This window comes from Pteropus alecto, unplaced genomic scaffold, assembly GCF_000325575.1.
Source record: "Pteropus alecto unplaced genomic scaffold, ASM32557v1 scaffold30, whole genome shotgun sequence".
Classification (NCBI taxonomy): domain Eukaryota; kingdom Metazoa; phylum Chordata; class Mammalia; order Chiroptera; family Pteropodidae; genus Pteropus; species Pteropus alecto.
In genome coordinates this window covers 4,122,195-4,144,645 of record NW_006429782.1, presented here as the reverse complement: position 1 = coordinate 4,144,645, position 22,451 = coordinate 4,122,195, and the positions used below count along the sequence as shown (strand labels likewise).

The window sequence follows — 22,451 nt, the reverse complement described above, 5'->3', positions numbered from 1 at the left end:
CAGAGGGTTGCTGTGATGTCGGCACCCCGAAGGTGCTTTGATGGGTTACTCCGGAGCACGAGTAGGTTCGGGCATCCCACCCACTTAGATGTCAGACCCAAAGCCAGGCTACAATCTGCCATCGTTTGTGTGGAGAGCACAGCCCGGCTGAACCCTCTTCGAGCCCAGGCTTGTTCAGCTGCTGATGGTGTCTAGCTGGCCATCAAGGCCACCACCTCCTCAGGGTCTCCAACGAGTCTGGAACCTCTCTGCTTACCCGGCTGCTTTTAGGACCCCCGTAACCTCAGACACAGCAGGCACAGGGCCGCGAGGCCGCGATGCCTTTACAGGCTCACAAAATGCTTTCATTTCTTTGAAAACCAGAGCTGGGGAAATGGACGTTACCCAGCCTGGATTATTTTTTCCTTTATACCGGCACAGTTGTAAAATAGGGCTTTGAATGTTTTTGTGGAGGCAAGAGCCCTGAAAGACAAACATGCCTGGGCCCCCCAAAAGTCATCACATGGTCATGGGCGTGTTTAACTGCTAGGAGCCCCTCCAGGCCTGTCGAGGTGAGTGTCTAAGGGAACTGCAGGGGAAGAAGGTCTGTTCTAGACCCAGATCGCTTCTCACCTTCCCAGGTGACCTGGATGAGGACGTCATTCCAGAAGAAGACATCATTTCCCGAAGCCAGTTCCCTGAGAGCTGGCTGTGGACCATCGAGGAGTTAAAAGACCCAGAGAAAAATGGGTGAGGCTGGGATGACACCCCCCCATTCAAGCCACCCCCGAGCCAGTTCCTACTGACACCCAGACAAGACCATGTAATTTGCATGCACCCATCCCTCTTTTCGGAATACCGTGGAACCCCATAACCCAGAGTTGGGCTCCTCCACGTGCCCACCCTTCTCCCCCCAAGTCTGTCTCTTGGGCCCCCTCAAACCTGTTGTCCCGCACCCCCACGTCTACTCCATCCAGAATCTCCTCGAAGACCATGAACGTGTTTTTGAAGGACTCCATCACCACCTGGGAGATTCTGGCGGTGAGCTTGTCCAACAAGAAAGGTGAGATGTGGTGGCCCCGCCCACAGGAGGCAGGACCCCAGAGCCCCTGGGCATTTTCCCCGCCCACCCGAACAGACCCTCTGTTTCTCTGGTGACTGACATTCTGTCCCCTGGTTACTGGGTGATATAGTCAGTGCTTTTTACTCTTTAAATTGATTTTATTTTTAGAGTAGTTTTAGTTTCACAGAAAAATCGAGCAGAAAATACAGAGGTTTCCTGTGTACCCCCTGCCTCCCCGCGCACAGCCTCCCCCACTGTCAACATCCCCCACAAGAGTGTGCATTTGTTACAGTCAGTGAACTTACACCGACACATCACCATCGCCCCAAGTTCATAGCTGACATCAGGACTCACTCTCCGATGTTGTACATTCTGTGGATTCGGACAAACGCACCATGACACGTTCACCATTGTAGTATCATACAGAATAATTTGCAACCGTATAAAACCTTTAAAGAGCTGATGTCGACACAATAGTGGGTAAAGCAATTAAGAAAAGATAAAAGAGGAAGCAAGATGAAACGGGGGATTGAAACACGGGTGGTCAGATTGTGAAACGTGGCAAGGTGTATGTGTCCCCTCGCTGCCGACCAGACCCGAGGAGGACAAGCTAAATGTGGATGGCTTTTAGGGAGGGCTGGGAGTTGGGTGAGGAAGGGGAGGCACTGACTTGGAGTGCACATTGAAGTGGGTGCCGAAAATGTCAGTCATCAAGGTAAATAATATTTTAGGGCAATAGTTTTTAAAAAATCAAAGCGAATGCAAAAAAAAAAAAAATCCAAATTTTAAATAGAGACCAGAGCCATGCCGACCCATACTGGAATTCGAGGCAAGAGGAAAGCTATGTGCCCCATACGCAGGTTTTATATACATTTTAAAGGTTAATTTTGTCCCAGAGCATTAAATTTGTCAAAGAGCTGGTGTATCAAAACTCACAACTTTAAGTGTAAATAATTTATTCATACCCAAGCCAGAATGTATTATACTCTATCAACATTTTGTTTTATTATTATTTATGATAAATTATATTTTATTATCATTTTACTTTCCCGGCTTTGAGATTTCCAAGATTTGCTTATCTTGTTTTTAGTGGAAGGAATCGAAATTGGCAGTTTCATTGAGCAAGGGATGATCTCAAGTGACGTCACATACACAGGGGCACATAGTTTTCCTTTGGTCTGAGACGCAGCACAGTTCGGCACGGTTTTAGTGGGTGGCCCTTATCCCCATTCCAAGGCAGAGCCTCTTCCTATTTACCTGTTGTAAATTTTCATTAGCAAAAAAATTCTTGCAGCTTGGAGAAAAAGAGTTGAAAGCCTCTGGTTAGATCTTGCCTCTCAAAGCCTGTTCCCTTGACCAGTAGCAGTCTGTTAAAGTAGCTTTACCTGCGAGTTCGTTAGAAATTCAGAACCGAGGACACCCCCTCCTGACCCACTGAATCACAGCTTGCCCTTTAACGCGACCCCCAGAACGTTTCCACGTTCCCCGAGGGACCATGTAATTTGCGGGCGTCTGTCCCGCACCAGCGTCTCCGGCCTCCGCCGAGGTCCTTCCAGGCTGTGCCCCTCGGCGGTAGGGCGCTTCCCCGTGCAGTGCAGGGTACTGAGCAGCCCTCATGGCCTCTACCCGCTAGATGCCAGGAGCACCCTCCGTCCCCAGTTGCGACGTCCAAAAATGTCCCCAGACCTTGCCAAACATCCCCTGGAGGACAGAATCCCAAGCAGCCTTTGGTTTTAGATTCTGCTCTCTGTGTCCTTCTAACATGTTCTCACCGTCACTGTCTTGCCAGGCACTGTTTCAGCTCTCTACATTTATCACGTTTAATGCTTACGACAACCTTATGAGGCTGCTACTGTTTCCTCCAACAAATGAGGACACTGAAGCCGGAGAAGGGAGGTGACTTGCCCCCAGTCACCCTTTCAGAAATCCCATCGCAGAGCTTCAGAATCAATATTTAGTGTCATAACCAGAGGAACTTGGAAATCTTAGACTCCTGAGCTATAGGAACTGAAGAGTCAGTTAAAAGCAGGGAGCTTCCTGATTCTAAGTGCCTGGCTTCTCCCAGGTCCTCCCTGGGCAACTGTGTGACCTTAAGCAAGTCACTCAACCTCTCTGTGCTTGTCCATAAACCGGGCGTGATAGATATAGTACCTACTCAAAGCGTTGGCAGGGTCGTTATGAGTTTATATGCGTAAAGCCCTTATAATAGTGCCTGGCACGTTACAAATGCTCATTGAGTCTGAGCCGGTATCAGAGTTGAAAGTCATTCCTTTTTCCGTTCTTTTCCCATCTCATTCAAAGAGAAAGCTAAGTCCAGTGCAAGGACGCCTTTACCTCCTCTCCATTTCTTGTTTCGCCTTTTTTTGTTTTGTTTCGTTTTTGTTTTAACAAATAGAGAGCAAATGCTCTAGCTTCCTGCAGGCGATGCGGATGAGCTGGTGGTTTAACAAACCCGTTTTGCTGTCCTCGAGGTCAACTCCTATTTATGTCTCAAGAAGCTGCTTTCTCACGTACGGCAGCGATATCAAATTAATTCTGAGTTTAAAAAAAAAAAGTGAAAACAAATAATAGGTAAGAAATAGTTCCAGTGACTATAGCAGACACCCCGAGAGCAACGAGTAAATGTAGGTTGGAAAATAAGGATTTCGTTCAAGCTTCTGAATATAATTTTTCTTTTGCCATTGAAGATTGAGCAAAAAAAAAAAAAATTCTTAGTGGATTTATTAGTGTAAGATTATTTTTAATATGATAGTGTTTTACAAATTTCACTTGCATGAGCACTTTGCTAAAATTTGATCTGGTAGCTGTAGCTGTTGTATCGTGGTAACCACTGCGTTTGACATCATTTTCACTCAGCGTGGGTCAAGGCTGTCCAGCAGAAATAGAGTGTGAGCCATATGCGTCATTTCAAATTTCCTGGTAGCCTCACGAAAGAGGAGTGGGTGAAATTGATTTCGGGAACATATTTTATTTCACCCAAATTTATTCAAAATAGTATCGTTTTCACATTTTGTAAAAATCTGCAAGACCACTATCACACCAATAGTAATGAATCCGTTAACATTTAAGAGTAATCTATTAGGGTCTCAACATTTGTAATGATTTCTTTTACTTCTATATGTGCTAAGCCTTCGAAATCTAGCATGTATTTTATACTTATAGGGTATCTCGATTAAGGTGTGAGTTTTTCGTTAGAAATACATCGATCTAGATTTCAGGATTCATTGAATTTACAGCTGAAAAAAGTAGATTGGCACACTCACGTTATTCCAAGCATACTTTAAAAAGTTTTCCAATTACCGAATTAAGCATTGTTTTTAAAATCGAGATATAATTTACATCCTGTATAAGTACGATTTCAGTGGTTTTTTAAAGTATATTCACAGGCGTTAGTTTTGAAGTTTAAATCTGAGTTAACTAAAATGAAATAAAAGTCGAAATCCAGTTCCCACTCCAGCTAGCCACATTTCAAGTGCCCAAGCCCACATGGGGCTTGGGGCTACCATTTTAGGGAGTGGAGATATGAACCTTTCAGTCAGCAGCTGGCCTGCTTTCCTCTTTCACGTCCATCTATGAGTAAAATTACAAAGAAAATGGAAACCACCGAACCGTGGCAACTGCCAGCTGTCACCACCACCTGTAATTTACCACCAGTAACATGGCTTAATCTACGGGCTTCTGCAAAGACAGGCTGAAGTCTGGACAGCTCCCGTGGTCAGGGTTAAGCCCTGAGACCCTGGAAGGAGCAGGAACTTGAAGCTGAACTTGGACCCTATCCAACCTGCCTACCCCCTACCCTCAACACTCCCATTGTTTCCCCTCCACCGGGCAGGGATCTGTGTGGCCGACCCCTATGAAGTCACAGTGGTACAAGATTTCTTCATCGACCTGCGACTGCCCTACTCTGTCGTGCGCAACGAGCAGGTGGAGATCCGAGCTGTCCTCTACAACTACCATGAGACGAAAAAGCTCAAGGTAGGTCCTGGGGGCAGCACAGACGTGGAGAGGGGCTTGGAGGGGGCGCCATGGCACCTGCCCTGACCTGAGACTCTCTCCCCATCAGGTGAGGGTGGAACTCCTCTACAACCCAGCCTTCTGCAGCCTGGCCACTGCCAAGAAGCGTCACCAGCAGGTTTTGATTATCAATCCCACATCCTCCTTGGCCGTGCCTTTCGTCCTCGTGCCCCTGAAGATCGGCCTGCAGGAGGTGGAGGTCAAGGCCACCGTCTTTGACTTCCTCCTCACCGATGGTGTCAAGAAGACTCTGAGGGTCGTGGTGAGTCTTTAGGGTACCTGCTTCCTGTCGTCCTTCAGGAAAGACTGCTCTTCCCCTCATGCTGTCTTCCCGGCTTGACGACCCAGGCTCTGAGACACTAGGAATGTCCAATGTCCAGCTCGGGCAGCTTAAGGGCCCTCAAAGTTCAAAAGCAGGGCCACAGTTAGTGTGAGTCAAGTGAGACATTCTCCTTGGGCATGAAATTTTAAGGGGGTGCCCCAGACCTCGGGAATAAAAGTCAATAATATCTTTTTATTTAAATATATTTTAACATCAAATATAATATTTTGTAAGACATTTCAGTATAGGAGTTTTCTTTTGACTTTAAAAATCTTGGGAAAATAAGTTTCAAAGACCAGATGTTATAAAGTAATAACATATGATGCGAGAACATGAAAAAGTTCTATTTTTACCCTTAAAATATATGTTAACAGTGATATTTCTACTCTTTCTCACAGTGTGGAGAACTTTCAAATATAATAGAATCATCAATAAAAAGGCTTTTATTATCTTTTATTAATATTTTAAAGCAAAATGTGAAATCCTAAACAAGACCGCTAATATTTGAATGTAATTGTTTAAGAAATCAAAATTAATGCTTAAAAAATCTGCGATGAACAAAACATCAAAATTTTAAATAGAGATGGGATCTAAGAGCGTCCAGCCAGGCAATATTGGAGCCTGAAACAAAAGGAAAAATGAATGCCCCGCAGACCTGCCTCTGTATTTTTTATGGTTAATTTCCCTCCAAATTGATAAAGCGGTTGAAAAAAATCTTTGAAACACTATAAGGAAATGTGTTAAAACTGCCAGTGTGGTTTTATGTTGAAATGTTTCATTTATACCCACACCAGAATTTATTAAAAAGTTTCACTCCTGGCTTTAATGAAAACACACCCATATTTTTTTCAACTACGTAATGTTCAAGAATAACATCGCCATGAAAAATAAATTGAAATATCGATATAGGGCACACATATTTTCTTTCACCTCGGGTGGGAAGAAAATGCAGCGGGGTGCCAGAGCCTTCGTGGCCAGCTGCGCCCGTGTCTTCCCAATCCCGCACTTACTGACACCCGCAGCCTGAAACCCGTCAAGGTGAGGACATTTACGTCGAGGAAATTGACAGCGCTCTAAGTCAGGATGGTTTTCTTCCCCGGGGAGCTGGATGCTAGATATTTACGAGCACACCATGGGAGGAAACCCAGTCTGCAAAGGAAAATCTGGGCATTGTTACCAGGTGAAAGGAGAGTGGATTCTGGGAAGGCAAAAACAGCCCCTGTCCACGAGAAAGATTTACCTGAAGACATGGGAGAGCTGGAGTTGGGCCTTTGGTATTACGATAGCTCCTGATTTAATGGAGCACTTACTGTGTGCTGGACACTGTGCCAAGTACTCGTGCACAATGTTTTATTTTACTCTGTCATTTACTTTTTTATTATTTTACTTTGTGGATTTATTATTTTAATCATTTATTTTAAAATGTAATTTCATTTTTTTACGTATTTTCTTTTTCTTTCCTATTTATTTTGTTATTTTACTTCATTTGTTATTTCTATTTTTAAATTTTACTTTATAATTTAATTTTCTAAAATCTATTTCATTTTTATTTTGTTTAACCTACTGAGAGGCACAGAATTGAAAACAGACTCTGGACCCAGACTACCAGGTTCAAAGCCCAGTTCTGTACTACTGGCTGTGTGACTCTGGGCAAGTTACTTTCCCTCTCTGTTCTCCAGTTTCCTCAACCTGAAAATGAGAGCGATAATAGTGATACCCACCTCGCTGGGTTGTTGTGAGTATTAAATGAGTTAACCTGAGTAAAGAAAACTTCTAGGGACATGAGAAGATTTCTAAAGGCTTCGTTACTTCATTATTATTAATCTATAATTTTGTCATTGATTTGCACAGTGATATGCGGTAGATGTTTGTATTGCCTCCTTATAAGGAAGGAAGCTGAGGCACAGAGAGGTTAAGTACCTGGCTCCCAGTCACACAGCTAAGATTGGGCAGATGCCATCAGGTCTACACTACAGTAATCCCCAGAGCAGTGCCCTGCTGACCAGCTGTCTGTCCGTCTGTCCTTTTATTCACTCATCTTCTTCTTTTCTCAACACCGTCCAGCCAGAAGGAATCAGAATCAACAAAACTGTGGCCGTTCACACACTGGATCCACAAAACCTGGGCCAGAGTGAGTCAGCCACAGGAGAGGCGCGTGGCCGGGTGGGGATGGGGGGGGTGGCAGGAGTGGGCCGGTGCCATTGGTGTCTCCCATTCGACTGACAGATGGCGTGCAGCGAGAGGAGGTCCATGCTGCAGACCTCAGCGACCAAGTCCCAGACACGGAGTCGGAGACCAAGATCCTCATTCAGGGTGAGATGCCCTTGGGCCAGCCCCATGGGGCCTAGGAAGGTGTCAGGTGACCCCCAAGAAGGAGGCCAGTTCCATCTAATTCTGGGAATACTTAACCATGGTGCCTCTCTCCTTCGCTTCAGCTAGAATAGTCTCTCCTTGATCTGTTGGTACACGGCTCCAGGTAGTATTCAGTTCGGCAAATAGCTTTACTGATAAGGAAATTTAAATGAGAAGCAATAGAGTTCAAGAGCAGAAATTCTGGAACTAATTGCCCAGGATGGAGGGCTGGGGGAGACAGGGCAGGAAGGAGCTGGAAAGGCGCCTTTCACTTGTGAGCTGTAAGGTTTGGGGGAGACACTTGGTTTCCTCATCTGTGATGAAGGTGAATCCGTGGGATCTGTATCTAAGGACTGTTGGGAGGATCAGATGAGGTGCCATACAGTGTTCTCTCGGAACAGAGCTTGGCAGATAGCTTCACGCATTATATAAGTATTCATGACATTGTTCCTGGAATTATTTTACCACTGGTAAAACAAGAGGGCCCAGGGACAGCGCCCCAGCTGCCCCTGACTCTTTGGCCCTGGCTGGTGAGAGCCTGGGAACTCTGTGGGCAGCTCCTACCCTCCTCACCCCGTGGCGGGTCTCCTTGCTTGAGCACCGTCCTTTCCCTTGGCTGCAGGGACCCCAGTGGCCCAGATGACAGAGGACGCCATCGATGGCGAGCGGCTGAAGCACCTCATTGTGACGCCCTCGGGCTGCGGGGAGCAGAACATGATCGGCATGACCCCCACGGTCATCGCAGTGCACTATCTGGACCAGACGGAGCAGTGGGGCAAGTTCGGCCTCGGGAAGCGGCAGGAGGCCCTGCAGCTCATCGAGAAGGGTGCGTCCCCCGCCCCTTCCGGAAAAGCCCCTCTGAGCCCCTCTCTGAGCTCTCTCCTCCCCTGAGACCGCACCCCCTCTCAAGGTCCTACCCCTCCTCTCGGGCCTCCTGCTCTCCCCTCTTTGAGACCTTGGCCCCTCACCCCTTGGATCCCCTCTCTAGGCTCCCTCACTCGCCAAGGCCCCCTTGCCCCTGAACCCACTTGAGAACCCTCGCCTCTCTGAACCCCCTCTCCTCTGAGAAGTCCTTACCTCTCCTCTGGTCCCCCCCGCCCTCTCAGAGTCCCTCTCCCCTGTAAGCTGCCCTCCCTTCCAGACACCCCTCCCAGTCCCGAGCCCCTCCTTCCTCTTCCCGCCGCCGTCCTGCCTTTCGCAGACTCCTCCCCGCTCTCTAAGTCCCTCTCCCATCTGACACACGCGCACCAACCACCAACTCCCGCTCCCGCTCCTCTGGTGACACTTCTCTGCTCCCGCAGGGTACACCCAGCAGCTGGCCTTCAGACAACCCAACAAAGCCTTCGCGGCCTTCCTGGGCCGGCCATCCAGCACCTGGTGAGCTTGCCTGCCCTTTGTCTTGCACGCCCCTGGGAAGGGATCTGGATCCCAAGCTTGGGGTGGTCTAGACTGGCCCCCCCAATACAGCAGTGTGGGGAGGACCCCTCCACCCACAGAGTCAAGGCACCCACTGGCTAAGTGACCTACGGTCGTTAAGCACTGCCTGCATGCAACGCGGGGCACATCCAGCTGGACCTTCCCCTCTCTGCTCATTGGCTGGGTGGGATGGCAGTCTCTGGATCCCAGAGCTGGTTGGCTCATTTTCTGTGCCCACCTCCAGGCTGACAGCCTACGTGGTCAAGGTCTTCTCTCTAGCGGCCAACCTCATCGCCATAGACTCTGAAGTCCTCTGTGGGGCTGTCAAATGGCTGATCCTGGAGAAGCAGAAGCCCGATGGAGTATTCCAGGAGGATGGACCCGTGATACACAAAGAAATGATTGTAAGAGGCAGGAATTCAGGCCAGACTCGGGGAGAGGGAGTCCTGAGTGTCACGGAATGGACAAGAGAAAGTACTCCATCTGCCATTTGCCCAATTTACTGTGTTGTTGGGGTGCGGGGTTGGGGGGGGCGGTGCGGAACAGGGAAGTAAATGAGTTGTCAGAATCGTTCCTCCTTTGCAAAAACCAGAGACTTGTGGAGTCCACTACAAAATGAGAGTTCCTTGGCTCCCCATTGCTTTGAGAATAATCCCAGAACTCCTTAGAGTTGTGGTTCTCAAAGTGTGGTCCCCAGGCCAGCAGCGTCAGCATCACCTGCAGACTTGTTGGAAATGAATGTTCTTGGGCTGGAGCCCAGGTGCACTGAATCAGAAACTTTAGGGATGGGGCCTAGGAATCAGTTTTAATAAGCCCCCACCCCAAGTGATGTCGATGTGTGCTCAAGCTGGAGAATTGCTGCCTCGGCCCGATCTTTCATATTTTCACATTTGAGCCTCACTCTATCCAGCCACGGGGCCTTTGCACATGCTGTCCCCACTGCCTGGCGTGCTGAATCCTACTCACTCTTCAGATCGTGGCCCCACTTGTCATCCTTCGGGAACACTCTTCCCAACCTCCCTGCCTGAATCACACTCCCACTGTCCATTCTCACTGGCACGTCCACTTCTCCTGCATGGCACTCATCAGTTTGTAATGATACATCTGTTGACAAGCTGGCTGGTTCACGGCTGTCTCCCCTACTAGATAGGGAGCTCCATGAGGGCTGGGGCCAGTGTCTGGTTTTTGTCAACCATTTTATCTATAGCACCAACATTTGCAGAATGAGTGAATGAATGAATGAGTGAATGAATACTAGAGTTTGGCCCTCCTGTGAGACACTGGGTAGCGAGCCAGCCCTGCTCTGACTCAATGATCCTACAGGGGGGTTGGTTGGCATGTGGGGACGTACTGATGACCTCATCCTTGCTTCCTGCTCCGCATCCTAGGGTGGATTCAATCATGCTGAGGAGAAAGACGTGTCCCTCACGGCCTTCGTTCTCATTGCACTTCAGGAGGCTAACGATATTTGCGAGGGACAGGTCAACGTAAGTGTCCCCCGTCCGTTCGCTCCTCTCTCCTACCCAGGGCACATCCACTTTGGAGATTTCGTAATCATCCCACGTCTTGGGGTTTTGAGAGTAGGTGTTTGACCTTTAGCTTCCCAAGTGAGGAACCCCAGGATCCCACCTTCGGCCAGCTGCTTCTCCCTCCTCAGGACCCCAGAAAAGAGATGGCAGGGAGAAGGCTGTTACCTTTAGTGGCCGAGAGGAACCCAGACCTTTCTGATTTAAAGCTCGCAGATTTGAAAGAAATTTTGGTAGAAATGAGGCAGCTCTAGGGCTGTGGCGTCAGGTAGATCTGACTTGAGATCCTGACTCTCAGGTACTTCCCCTCGCTGGGTCTCAGTGTGTGCATCTGTAAAACGGGTATAATAACTTTGTATTTTTTAGGACTCTAAGTTGTTCTAGATGTAACACGTGTGACCTAGGTTATGCAAAAATCGATGGGAGAATTATTTTAAGGGTCCAAGAATTTATCAAATGAAAAAAATGCAAGTGGTTTGGGGACTCTTCCAGGATGCCTTATTCCCCTCTGTGGTGTCCTTCATTCCCTCCTGGCACAGTCATTCAGCTTTCCCCGCCACTCGGCCAGCCTGGCGGAACATGGCTTGCCTTCCTTGGGGAAATAGCCAGAGCAAGGTTCGAGTTTTCAGATTCCCCGGGAAGGATTCTGGTTGCCTCAGTTGAGTCAGGTGATCACTTCTGAACCAATCAGCTTAGACCAAGAAGTAGGCCTTACTGGGCCAATATGGCTGCTTCCACTGTGGCCATTGGATGAAAGGGAGGAAGAGAGGTTTCTACAAAAGTCAGGGGTGGGTGCAGGAGAGAGCCTGGCAGGCAAAAGGATTCGTTTCTACTACAGCATAGCAACCTCATAACAGGATATAGCATAGGCTGTGGAACCAGACTGCTAAGGTTCGAATCAAGAATGTGCTAGAACGTACTTGAGAAAAATGATTGTTACTATTCCAGGAACTTTTCAAGCTGGTCGTTAAATACAATTGTTATTAAACATTAAATTATAAATTTAAATAAATTCGACTAAACATTAAACATAAAACAAAGATAATAAACACTCAAAACTCACCATTTCTTATTTTACTAACTTTTATCATTATCTGTGCTCTCCAGGTTATTTATATCTGTCATACCTGTATGATGGACATATTACATAATAGTGTGCTATTACCCATTTCTTCCAAACTCTACATTCAGTGATGCCACATTGGTAGGTTGAAGTTGGCCATGGTAGCATTTACACTATGAAAATCAGCACACACTACAAATCATGTCTGCCTCCAGCCCTCAGTTCTCAGTGTCTCGGTATTCTCATCTGTGCAGTAGTCATGATGATGAAATTCATACCTACCTGGTAAGATTTAAATAAGTGAATCTGTGACTGGCACAGAGTGTTAGCTATGATTGATGATGATGGTGATGATGATGATGATGGTGATGATGACGACGACGACGATGATGATTAGATAAGAGTGGTCCCAGGGGTATGCCAGCTCGTTCTAGCTCATGAGTGCCTATTCGAGGTGTCTCTTTCTCACGCCATGTCCAGGTACATCATCACATTGGTAGCTTGAAGTTGGACGTGATGGGAGTATTTGCACCACAGTAATTAGTGATCTATAAACCAGCCCCCCACCACTGAGTAGAGAACTGGTTATTAAACATTTATCAGCACATTACTGGGTATATAGACTGCACCAGGCACAGGGTAGGTACTCAGCAACAGAGCAGTTCATGGTGGCTAAAATGTCTGAGAGAGCCTTAAAAATAGATCCAAAACAGAAGTGTCCCAAGGACGGAAACCTTGTGCCTAGGAAGTGGTGTTTATGTGACCCTTATCGGCTCTTTGTGACAGCAGTGCCCACTACACCAGAGCACCCAATCTTCTTTCTCGTAGAGCCTGGGGGCCAGCATCAACAAGGCAGGAGACTTCCTTGAAGCCCAGTACGACAACTTGCAGAGACCATATAGTATAGCCATTGCTGGCTACGCCCTGGCCCAGTTGAACAAGCTGAACGGCCCTCTCCGGGACAAATTTCTGGACGGTGCCACAGGTGAGGGGCGACCTCGTGGCAGTAAGGGGAGGTTCATGGCTGAAGTTTGAGGGTGGCCATCTTGAGCTGGTATGCATGGCTCTCAGCTGTGCTTGGATAGACAGCTCCAAGCTCAGCTAGGGTGGATGACACTAAGCCGAGCTGGGGCAGGTGGCTGCAGGTGTGAGAAGTCCTCATTGTAAATGACACAAGAAGATCCACTGCATCCTTCAACAAATGCGTGTTGAGCACCTGCTGTCACACGTGGGCTCTGACATCAGATAGATTCAGATCCCATTCTGCCGCATTCTCACTGTGAGACCTTGTATGGTTCACTTAACCTGTCTGGACCTTGTGTTTAATATGGTACCTACATCACAGGGTGACTGCGAAGATTAAATGGGCGATGCCGGTAGAAGATCTACCACACAGTAAAAGAGCTATCACTGATGTTGTTACTGCCTTTAGTATTGTTAATGACATTATCATTATCTCGAGGGTAATTAGGATTAGACAAGATGATGGTGTAGGGATTTTAGCACAGTGGGTAGCATAGAGTGAGCACTTAATCATCAGTTACAGTGACGACACCGTATCGGGTTTATACTCACTGATGTAACATATCTGAACGTACACTGAAGTGGTTTAACAAGAGAAGTTGGTCTGTTGCCGTGTAAGAGCACAGTGTGGGTGCCCCGAGTTGGTAGAAAGCTCTCCTCCATAAGCAATGCAGTGATCTAGGCTCCGTCTTCTCATGGCTCTGCTACCACGGGGCTTCAGAACCATTCCGTCTACGCAGAAGGAGAAACAGGCATGGAAGGGGCCCCTTTGGCCAGAGCTCAGTCGTGTGGACGTACCTACCTACAAAGGCATCTGAGAGATATAGTCCACTGTGCGCCCAGGAAGAGGAGAAAATGATTCTTGGTGGCAGTCTCTGCCAAAAGTACTTTCTCAGGCACTTGGGACATCACAGTGAATATGGCACAGCCCCTGCCATCGTGGCCTGACACTCCGGTTGAGGAAAGAAACGAGTTAACAGACTTCTGTAGATCATCATAGTGCTAGAATGGGAGAAGCGCAGGATGCTCTAGGTAAGAATTAACCAGGAGTGGATGGAAAAAAGGTGCTCCGAACAGAACAGAATACGCAAAGGCTCGGAGGTAAGAATAGCTGGCGAATTAGGAAATCTCTCGTAGATCAGCAGAGCCGTAGTCAGAATTCAGATGGAGGAGTGAAGGTTGATCAGGGGAGAGTGAGGCAGGAACCAGCAGATTGAGGTCCTCGAATATCGGGCAGGAGACCTGAGTACCAAGAGTCAAATATGAATCTTTTCTCTAAGATTTCTCTGAGCTATTGCCAGGCTGGACAGAGCGGTGAGTACATGGGCTGGTGTTCTCTCTGCAGAGAGGAACCGCTGGGAGGAGCCTGGCCAGAAGCTCTACAACGTGGAGGCCACATCCTATGCCCTGTTGGCCCTGCTACTGCTCAGAGACTTTGACTCTGTGCCTCCCGTCGTGCGCTGGCTCAATGAGCAGAGATACTATGGCGGTGGCTATGGCTCCACCCAGGCAAGTGGTCCCACATGCCCCAGGCAACTGCACCCTTACCTCCTCTGGCCTTCCAGTGGCCTCCCAGACAAGAAGCTGAGACCAAGAGAGGCAGTTAATTGGAACGAAGTTGAGAAATCAGATTTTTTAGTTGCGAATCTACCTGTGGGTTCTGGACTGCCTTCTGGATGCCCCAGGCTGTATTCCGAGTCCTCTTCCCCTCCTGATGTCTAGATCGTGTTCTCGGGCACAGGCTCAGGCGTGAGCCTCTCCCTGCTGGGTTCTAGACCATGTTCCCGGTTCTGCCGGCCTCCTCCTTATTTATCCTATCTCACCAGTGGATTCTAGACCAGGAAATTAACCAAGTCCCTCTGGCCCTCTGCTGGATTCTAGACCATGCTCTCAGGTCCGGCGGGCTCCCCGTCTTACCTGTCTTATTTCAGGTTACACCCCATGTTCTGTTATTCTAGGGCATTATCCAGGCCTCTTTCTCCCTCCTGAGTTCCAGACCATGCTTTCAGCAACCTCAAGCTGTAGCAACCTCGGGCTCCGGTTGGAGTACTGATCACTCTCAGTGTCACTCTTGGGTTCTAGATGATATGCTTAGTGTCCCCAGGCTCCAACTTTTTTCTTTTTTCACAAGTGGATTCTAGATCCATTCTCAGTGCTTCCAAATCCTTATCTGAGACCGTCTTCTCCAGATGGGTCTAGACCACATTCTCACATTGCTAGACCCTCAGTCTTACACTTGCACTTTCTGACGGATTCTAGACGTGTTTTCCGTGTCGCCAAGCTCTGGCCTAAGTCTCTGTCCCTTGGAGAACATGTCTTTAGTGTCCAGTGACGCCCAGTCTTATCCTGGTGTTCTCTGGTGGGTTCTAGGTCATAGTTTTAGTGTCACCAAGCCCTGGTCTGAGCTTCCCTCTCAGAGAGTTCTAGAACGTGTCCTCCATATCCGCCAAACCCAAGTCCAGTGGGATCTAGGTCACAGTCAGTGCCCCAGCTCTGATCTGAGCCTCTTCGCCCCCATTGGGTCCTAACCACTTTCTCAGTCTCCCAGGTCACCCTTTTTCTCGCTCACGGGTTCTAGGCCACTTTCATGGTGTTCCAAGCCTTGGCCCAATACCAGAGGGATGTCCCTGCCCACGAAGAGCTGAATCTGGATGTGGCCATCAACCTGCCCAGCCGCAGCTCTCCAATAGAGCACCGCATCTACTGGGAATCCGCTAGTCTCCTGCGGTCAGAAGAGGTACAACTGCCCAGACAAACCCTCCTCGTTCTCATCTTCGTGCTAGTCGGGCCTGCAGATGACCATCGCAGCGAGGGAAGAACTTAGTTCCCAACACCCTCTATTTTCTCTCTCCACTCCCTGCAGACCAAGGCAAATGAGAACTTCACAATAACGGCTTCAGGGAAAGGACAAGGCACTTTATCGGTAAGAAAGAGAACTCGCACCTACTCGGCTCACTGCCAAAAGGGACCCTCTCTTTCCCAAGTTAAGTAAGCTGACACCTTGTCTCCTCTCCCATCTCACCAGGTGGTGACAATGTACCACGCCAAGATCAAAGGCAAAGTCACCTGCAAGAAATTCGACCTCAGGGTTAACATACGACCAGCCCCTGAAACAGGTAGAAGCAATAAAGACTCTGTCACCCTTCCGCCACTGCCATTCTAGCGTCAGCTGCCCTCCTGCCCACTTCATCCTTCTGTCTTCTCTGTTTCTAGTCAAGAAGCCTCAGGATGCTAAGGACACCATGTTCCTTGAGCTCTGTGCCAAGTAAGAGATGAGTCACTGGAGTGCATCTTGGCCATCCTTCTGTCTCTAGCAAGACTTCTTATAAGTAATATCTGTGGTACTTAATACTTTCTGGAAATGTATCATGTGGCTACCGTTGTGCCAAGTACCCACCGCGGGGTAGATAGCACAGGCAGTCCTTGCTTCGCATGGCAGTGGGAGACTAGCCATGACCACATAAGCCAAGACTGTGCAAAGTGATCTTAATAATCGATGAGGGAAATTACGATTGTCTCAGGACTTTTAAATTTTGTTCACCACATCGTTAAAAACTCTCATACTGCCAATTATAAAGATATAAATGAAAAACATAGTATGATGAGCATTCGTTTAGTGCACTGTAATTTAAAACACTAGAACATTGAAGATCAAAGGTGGTTTTGGTTTGTTTTTGTTTTTGTTTTGCAAAGCACTTACCTAGGTGCTGTGATTTGAAAGTCCTCCTCCCTGTGTAACTTAAGATATGGAGCAAGCGTCTTTTATATGACGCCTTGCATTGTCAAATTCTCCTCTGAATTTGGGTCAGCTTCCAATATTTAATTTTCGGGGCTTTCAACGTCATGAGGTACTTGAGAGTTCCTTTGCTGTGAAGTTTTTCAAAGTGGGACATCTTCGTTTTGGGGGCACAACCAATTTCCTCATTTATGGCAATGTGCTTGCCTTCGCTGAGTTCCTCCGGCCATGTGGCTGGTCCCTCCGACGGCAGCAGGGTCCACATTCCTAGGCTTTGCTATTCCTCCTCTCGATTCCATTTATGTGCTATTGAAATTTTACTCTCAATATTACCACCCTTCATTTCTTTGTCACACTTCCATCTTTGTTGGGCAGTCCCTTCTTTCGATGAACCATTTTGATAAAATGTCACATGGGTTTTTCACTGGGAGAGAAGAAAGTACCACATGCTTTGCTATCTGTGTAAGACCTGAATGATGGATGCTCAGTCACCTGTCACTGACAGACCTTGAAGGAAGTGATGTGGTTGGTCATTGATTGTGATGGGCACCTGCTATTTCCATAGTGATCGTGGACTGAAGAGCTAGCACCGAGATTTGTCCTTTAGGCAATTACTTGCCATTGGTATGCCGTGGTACTAAAATTAGAACTGTGTTGCTGGGGGACTAGTGTTATTGAGTTAGACCATCGTAATGGAATCATGCAAAGTGAGACCTGCCCATAGTCTTGTCTTCATTTTCGAGAGATTAAGTGACTCATCAGATGTTACGTAGAGCTGGAACTTGAACCCATGCAATTGGGCTCCAAAGCTTGATCGATTCGTCACCTTGACCATTATGCTACCTTTCCTTTATCCCACTTGGGGAAGTGTTTTATAAGACTTAACATCACTCTATGCTGCTGTGTGGGAACCAGAAGCCTCGGTCCCTGATCAGACCCCCTTGTCCAGGTACTGACCCCCAGGGCTGACCCCACCTGGGACTCAACCCCTGTTTCCCTGCCCCGTCCAGGTACTTGGGAGACCAAGATGCCACTATGTCCATCCTGGATATATCCATGATGACGGGCTTTTCTCCTGACATTGATGATCTCAAGCTGGTATGAAGGTCTTGGGTTGGACAGCTGGGGTAGGTGGGAAGGAGCCTGGGGTCTGGAGGAAGCTGGAGGGAGGGAAGGTGATCCATGAGGGGTTCTCACAAGCCCTGCCCTCTCCAGCTGAGCACTGGCGTCGACAGATATATATCTAAGTATGAGCTGAACAAGGCTGTCTCCAATAAGAACACCCTCATCATCTACCTGGACAAGGTAAGGCTTCTAGTGGGATCTTGGCCTGTACCTGGCTGGCCTTTTCCTTCTCCACCGGTCTTTGTCTTAGAGTCTTCTGCTGGATCCATTATTTCTAATTTCTAGAAGAAAAGAGGATTATGCATGAAATGCGTTTTTAAAATTTTTTTGTATTTTAATTTTTGTATTTTTAATTTTTAAATGTAATTTCAACCTTTACAGAGAAATTGTAGAGCAGTATAGAAAAGTTTCATATATCTTTTACCCAGATTCACTAATTGTTAGCAGTTTTCTCTAAATATACATGTCTGGCACATATTACATACACATGTCTGTCTGTCTTTTTTTCTTTCTCATTTATTTTTTTCCAGCTTTATTGATATATAATTGACATGTGCCATTGTGTAAGTTTAAGGTGTATGAGGTAATGATTTGATATATGTATATATTCAGAAATGATCACCACAATAAGTTTAGTTAGCACATCGATCACGTCATATAGTTATAATGTGTGTGTGTTGAGAACTTTTAAGATTTACAATCTTAGCAACTTTCAAATATACAGTGAAGTATTGATAACCCTGGGATGCTTATATGAGCATAGATAGCAATCTGGTGACTAGAATTTAGTTGCACAGCCACACCAATTGAAAGAGAGGCTGAGAAATATAATCTAGCCATGAACCTTAAAGAAAATAGATTTGTTGAACTGCTCGTAAATCTTTGCCACCTCCTGCCCCCCGTGCTTCCCCCAGGTCCCTCCTTGATTCCCCCATTTCTCCACCATCACCCCAACCCCCATTCTCATGTCACCCACTGACCAACCTCCTCCCATGTCACCCACCGACCAACCTCCTCCTTCCCCCAGATCTCGCATGTCTACGAAAACTGTCTGTCCTTCAAAGTTCACCAGTACTTTGATGTGGGGCTTATCCAGCCTGGGGCAGTCAAGGTGTACTCCTATTACAACTTGGGTGAGAAGCCAACCTCAGGCCTGGGGTCTGAGGGTCCCAGGGATCTGTGACTTGGGGGTCTAGGGGTCCCAGGGATCTGTGACTTGGGGGTCTGGAAGGGTCTTAGGGTTTGGGACCTAGCCATTCCAAGTCTGAGGGACTGGAGTCAGGAACCTGAGCCCCGTAGGCATGGTCTTGGGTGGAGGCCCAGGCCTCTCACCCTTCCCCCTCTGCCCACAGATGAGACATGCACCAAGTTCTACCACCCGGAGAAGGAGGAAGGAATGCTGAGCAAACTCTGCCACAATGAAATGTGCCGCTGTGCTGAGGGTGGGTTCACAGGGGCCAGGAAGTGGTGGACCACACCCACTGGGTCTTCCACTTCCATAGGGGTGACCCAAGGGGCCCCAAAAACCCATACCAAACGGACACCAAGAAGGATGGGCCTGGGGCTGGCCACACCCGTGAGTGGAGGGCCCTGGGCAAGAAATGGGACTTATACCCCCACCCACTCACCCCACAGAGAACTGCTTCCTGCATCAAGTGGATGACAAGATCACCCTGGAGGACAGGCTGGACAAGGCCTGTGAACCAGGAGTGGACTATGGTGAGTGTTCAGGTGTGATTGTATGTAAGCATCAGTGTATGTGGCTGTGGTTGTGTGTGTGATACTGTGTAATGGCAAGTGTGGTCATGCTTGTGTGTGTGACTGGCTGTGAGTGATCACGGCTGCATGTGGCTGTGCTTTAGGCTGTGGTTGTGGGTGACTGGTGTGTGTGTGTGTGTGCGCTGTGAGGGGCCATGATTGCGTGAGATGGTGACATTGGATATGAGTAGCTGTCCTTGCATATATGATGAGTTGCAAGTGGCTGAATTGTGCGCATGGCTGTGTGTGCAGCCATGTGAAATGGCAGTTGTATGACTGTATGTGGCTGCATGTATGACTGGGGGAGAGGCAGAGACTGTAGCACGACTGGGGGGAGGTAGGGACTGTAGCACGACTGGCTGTGATCCCACACGTATCTGCTTGAGGTAACCCATACGCCCAGGTGCGCTTGCAGGTAGGGTGCCCCGCGGTCAACCCTGCCCATGACTCACATTGTCCTCCCACCTCAGTGTTCAAGGCCAGGCTGCGCAAGAAAGAGCTGTCAGATGACTTTGACGAGTACATAATGGTCATCGAGCAGGTCATCAAATCAGGTCAGCTGTGTACCCTGTGTTCTGTCTTCTGCCCCCGCCACATTCCCGGCTCAGCTTCTCCTTCCTTCCCCTCCAGGCACCGATGAGGTGCAGGATGGACAGGAGCGCAAGTTCATCAGCCACATCAAGTGCAGAGAATCCCTGAAGCTGCAGGAAGGGAAGCACTACCTCTTCTGGGGCCTTTCCTCAGACCTGTGGGGAGAGAAACCCAAGTGAGTGCAGCCCTGACTGTGCATGTGCTTGCCCCGCACCTCTTCTCTGGCCCCCGCTTACCTGCCCTCCGTTTCTCCCAATAGCATCAGCTATATCATTGGGAAGGACACCTGGGTGGAGCTGTGGCCCGATGCTGAAGAATGCCAAGATGAGGAGAACCAGAAAGTGTGCAATGAACTGGCCAACTTCACCGAGAACATGGTTGTCTTTGGCTGTCCCAACTGACCCCCCATCACTGTCCCCACCAATAAAGCTTCTATTGTATTTCACTTCTATCCCAAAGACTGGAGGTCTTCGAGAGAGGGAAAAAGGCAGCTGTGGTCTTCGGTTGCCTCATCTGCATCTCAGCTCCGATCTTACCTGAAACCTCAAAAGAAAAAAAAAAAGGGAGGGGGAATGGAAAAACATGGTGGAGTGAAAGACATCCTCAGATCTCTCCCCTTGAAACAACAATAAGCCGGACATCTAAAACTGAACAAAAAACACTCGAACTACACACCAGCACATCTGAGTGCGACATCTGCACATAAGAGCTACCACAAGTCAGAACCTCAGGTGTTGGGAGGTGGACTGGGACAAATAAAGAAGCTGCCTCTTGCAGCCAGTGGAGCTCCCTGTAGGAGGAGGGGGTGGAGAGAAGGAACAGTGAGTTCCCTGAACAGCCCTGCCTGGGAAAGTCGTGAGCTCCCCGTAGCTGGCCAACAGCAGGGCCCAGTCATCAGGGCAGAAGGCAGAGAAGCGGGACGGCAGAAAAACAGTTGATTTTTACCAGCTGTGGTTACAAAACCAAGGCTGAGCCACAGCCCCCACCACTCAATCCAGAGGGACCCTCCACTCCTGCCCTCCGAGACCAAACACCATGGAGCCCCAGGGGAAACTGAGCAAACGCTGCCAAGACTGTCGCTGACACCGACAGGGACTGAAACTGAGGATAGCGATTAAATATCTACAAGAAAATTAAAAAGGCATTATTTAGGCTTTATATAAAGCAGGGATCCAAGAGGCTTAGATGCCACCTACTGGAAACCAAGAGAAAAGTGCCTTCTTTGCAGCAGGCTAAAGAGAGACCTTTATATATAATAAATCTTTCAGGAAAAACAGCAGAATACACTTCCATAAATGCCCACGTGGAGAAATAGTCCATTAAACACCATGAACAACCAAGGTGACAAGGCATCTCAGAAAGAAAGAGAAAAATCTTCAGAAAATAAGCTTACAGACATGGAAATATGTGACTTAAATGACAGAGAATTCAGAATGGTACTTCTGAAAAATCTCGGTAAGTTCCTAAATGAGCCATCACCAATTTCAGGAATTGAAAAAACAACTAGATGAGCAGACAAGGAGACCAAAACCCTCAAAGATAACCAAATAGAACTTCTGGAGATTAAAAAAACACACTACAGGAGTTGAAAAATGAAATAGCAAGCTTGGGAAATAGAGTCGACCAAATGGAGGAAAGGATCAGTGATATTAAAGACAGAAATCTAGAAATAAATCAGGAGAAAGAAGAGAGAAATGAAAGAATGAAAAATAATGAAAGAGAAATACAAGAACTAGCTGATACCATCAGGAGAGGAAACATAAGAATAATGGGCATTATTGAAGGCAAGGAAAAGAAGCAGGGACTAGAAAGCATTTTCAGACAAATAGTGGACAAGAATTTCCCAAACCTAAGGAATGAGCTGGAGCTTGGAATTCAAGAAGTCAACAGGACACCCAGGACAGACTTGGGAAATTTGTATCTCAACCCAAAAAGGCCTTCACCAAGACACATTGTACTAAAGTTATCAAAAATCAACGACAAAGACAATTCTCAGGGCAGCCAGGGAGAAGAAAAAGGTAACTTATAAAGGAAAACCCATTAGATTATTATCAGACTTCTCAGCGCAGACCTTACAAGCCAGAAAGGAGTGGAATCCAATATTTAAACTATTAAGTGAAAGGAACTACCAGCCTAAAATAACATATCCAATTAAGCTCTCCTTTAGATATCAAGGAGAAATTAAGACCTTTTCAGACATACAAAAATTGAGGGAATTCTCTACTACGAGGCCTACACTACGGGAAATACAGAAAGGAGTCAGATCACCTAAAACAAAATGACAAAACACACACACACACACTCACACACACAAAATTAGGAGTAAAGTGACTATCAGGTAAACAGAAGCAGAGGAGTGCAATCCTTACTAAGAACAGGGCATGATAAGCTTGAATAATAAGAAGAGAATTGCTATAGAAAGATAGTAATGAATGTTCAGCATACATAAGGACAAATTGAGATAACAATGACTGAAAAGGGGA

General features: G+C 47.5%; 1 protein-coding gene across 1 annotated transcript in view; it reads left to right on the top strand.

The window, feature by feature from the left end:
• Positions 1-20,419, top strand: part of C3 (complement C3) — a 29,435-nt gene extending 9,016 nt beyond the window's left edge. Inside the window, exons 18-41 of the mRNA XM_006904148.3 lie at positions 621-729; positions 957-1,042; positions 4,875-5,017; positions 5,106-5,318; positions 7,443-7,509; positions 7,605-7,691; positions 8,353-8,556; positions 9,032-9,107; positions 9,391-9,550; positions 10,535-10,633; positions 12,564-12,720; positions 14,104-14,267; positions 15,337-15,495; positions 15,622-15,681; positions 15,784-15,874; positions 15,972-16,023; positions 17,505-17,592; positions 17,710-17,799; positions 18,647-18,752; positions 18,972-19,061; positions 19,255-19,338; positions 19,848-19,931; positions 20,008-20,143; positions 20,228-20,419. Coding sequence (XP_006904210.1) covers positions 621-729; positions 957-1,042; positions 4,875-5,017; positions 5,106-5,318; positions 7,443-7,509; positions 7,605-7,691; positions 8,353-8,556; positions 9,032-9,107; positions 9,391-9,550; positions 10,535-10,633; positions 12,564-12,720; positions 14,104-14,267; positions 15,337-15,495; positions 15,622-15,681; positions 15,784-15,874; positions 15,972-16,023; positions 17,505-17,592; positions 17,710-17,799; positions 18,647-18,752; positions 18,972-19,061; positions 19,255-19,338; positions 19,848-19,931; positions 20,008-20,143; positions 20,228-20,369 — 2,747 coding nt within the window. The 3' untranslated portion in view covers positions 20,370-20,419. The remainder of the gene's footprint in view (positions 1-620; positions 730-956; positions 1,043-4,874; positions 5,018-5,105; positions 5,319-7,442; positions 7,510-7,604; positions 7,692-8,352; positions 8,557-9,031; positions 9,108-9,390; positions 9,551-10,534; positions 10,634-12,563; positions 12,721-14,103; positions 14,268-15,336; positions 15,496-15,621; positions 15,682-15,783; positions 15,875-15,971; positions 16,024-17,504; positions 17,593-17,709; positions 17,800-18,646; positions 18,753-18,971; positions 19,062-19,254; positions 19,339-19,847; positions 19,932-20,007; positions 20,144-20,227) is intronic.
• Positions 20,420-22,451: the final 2,032 nt, after the last annotated feature.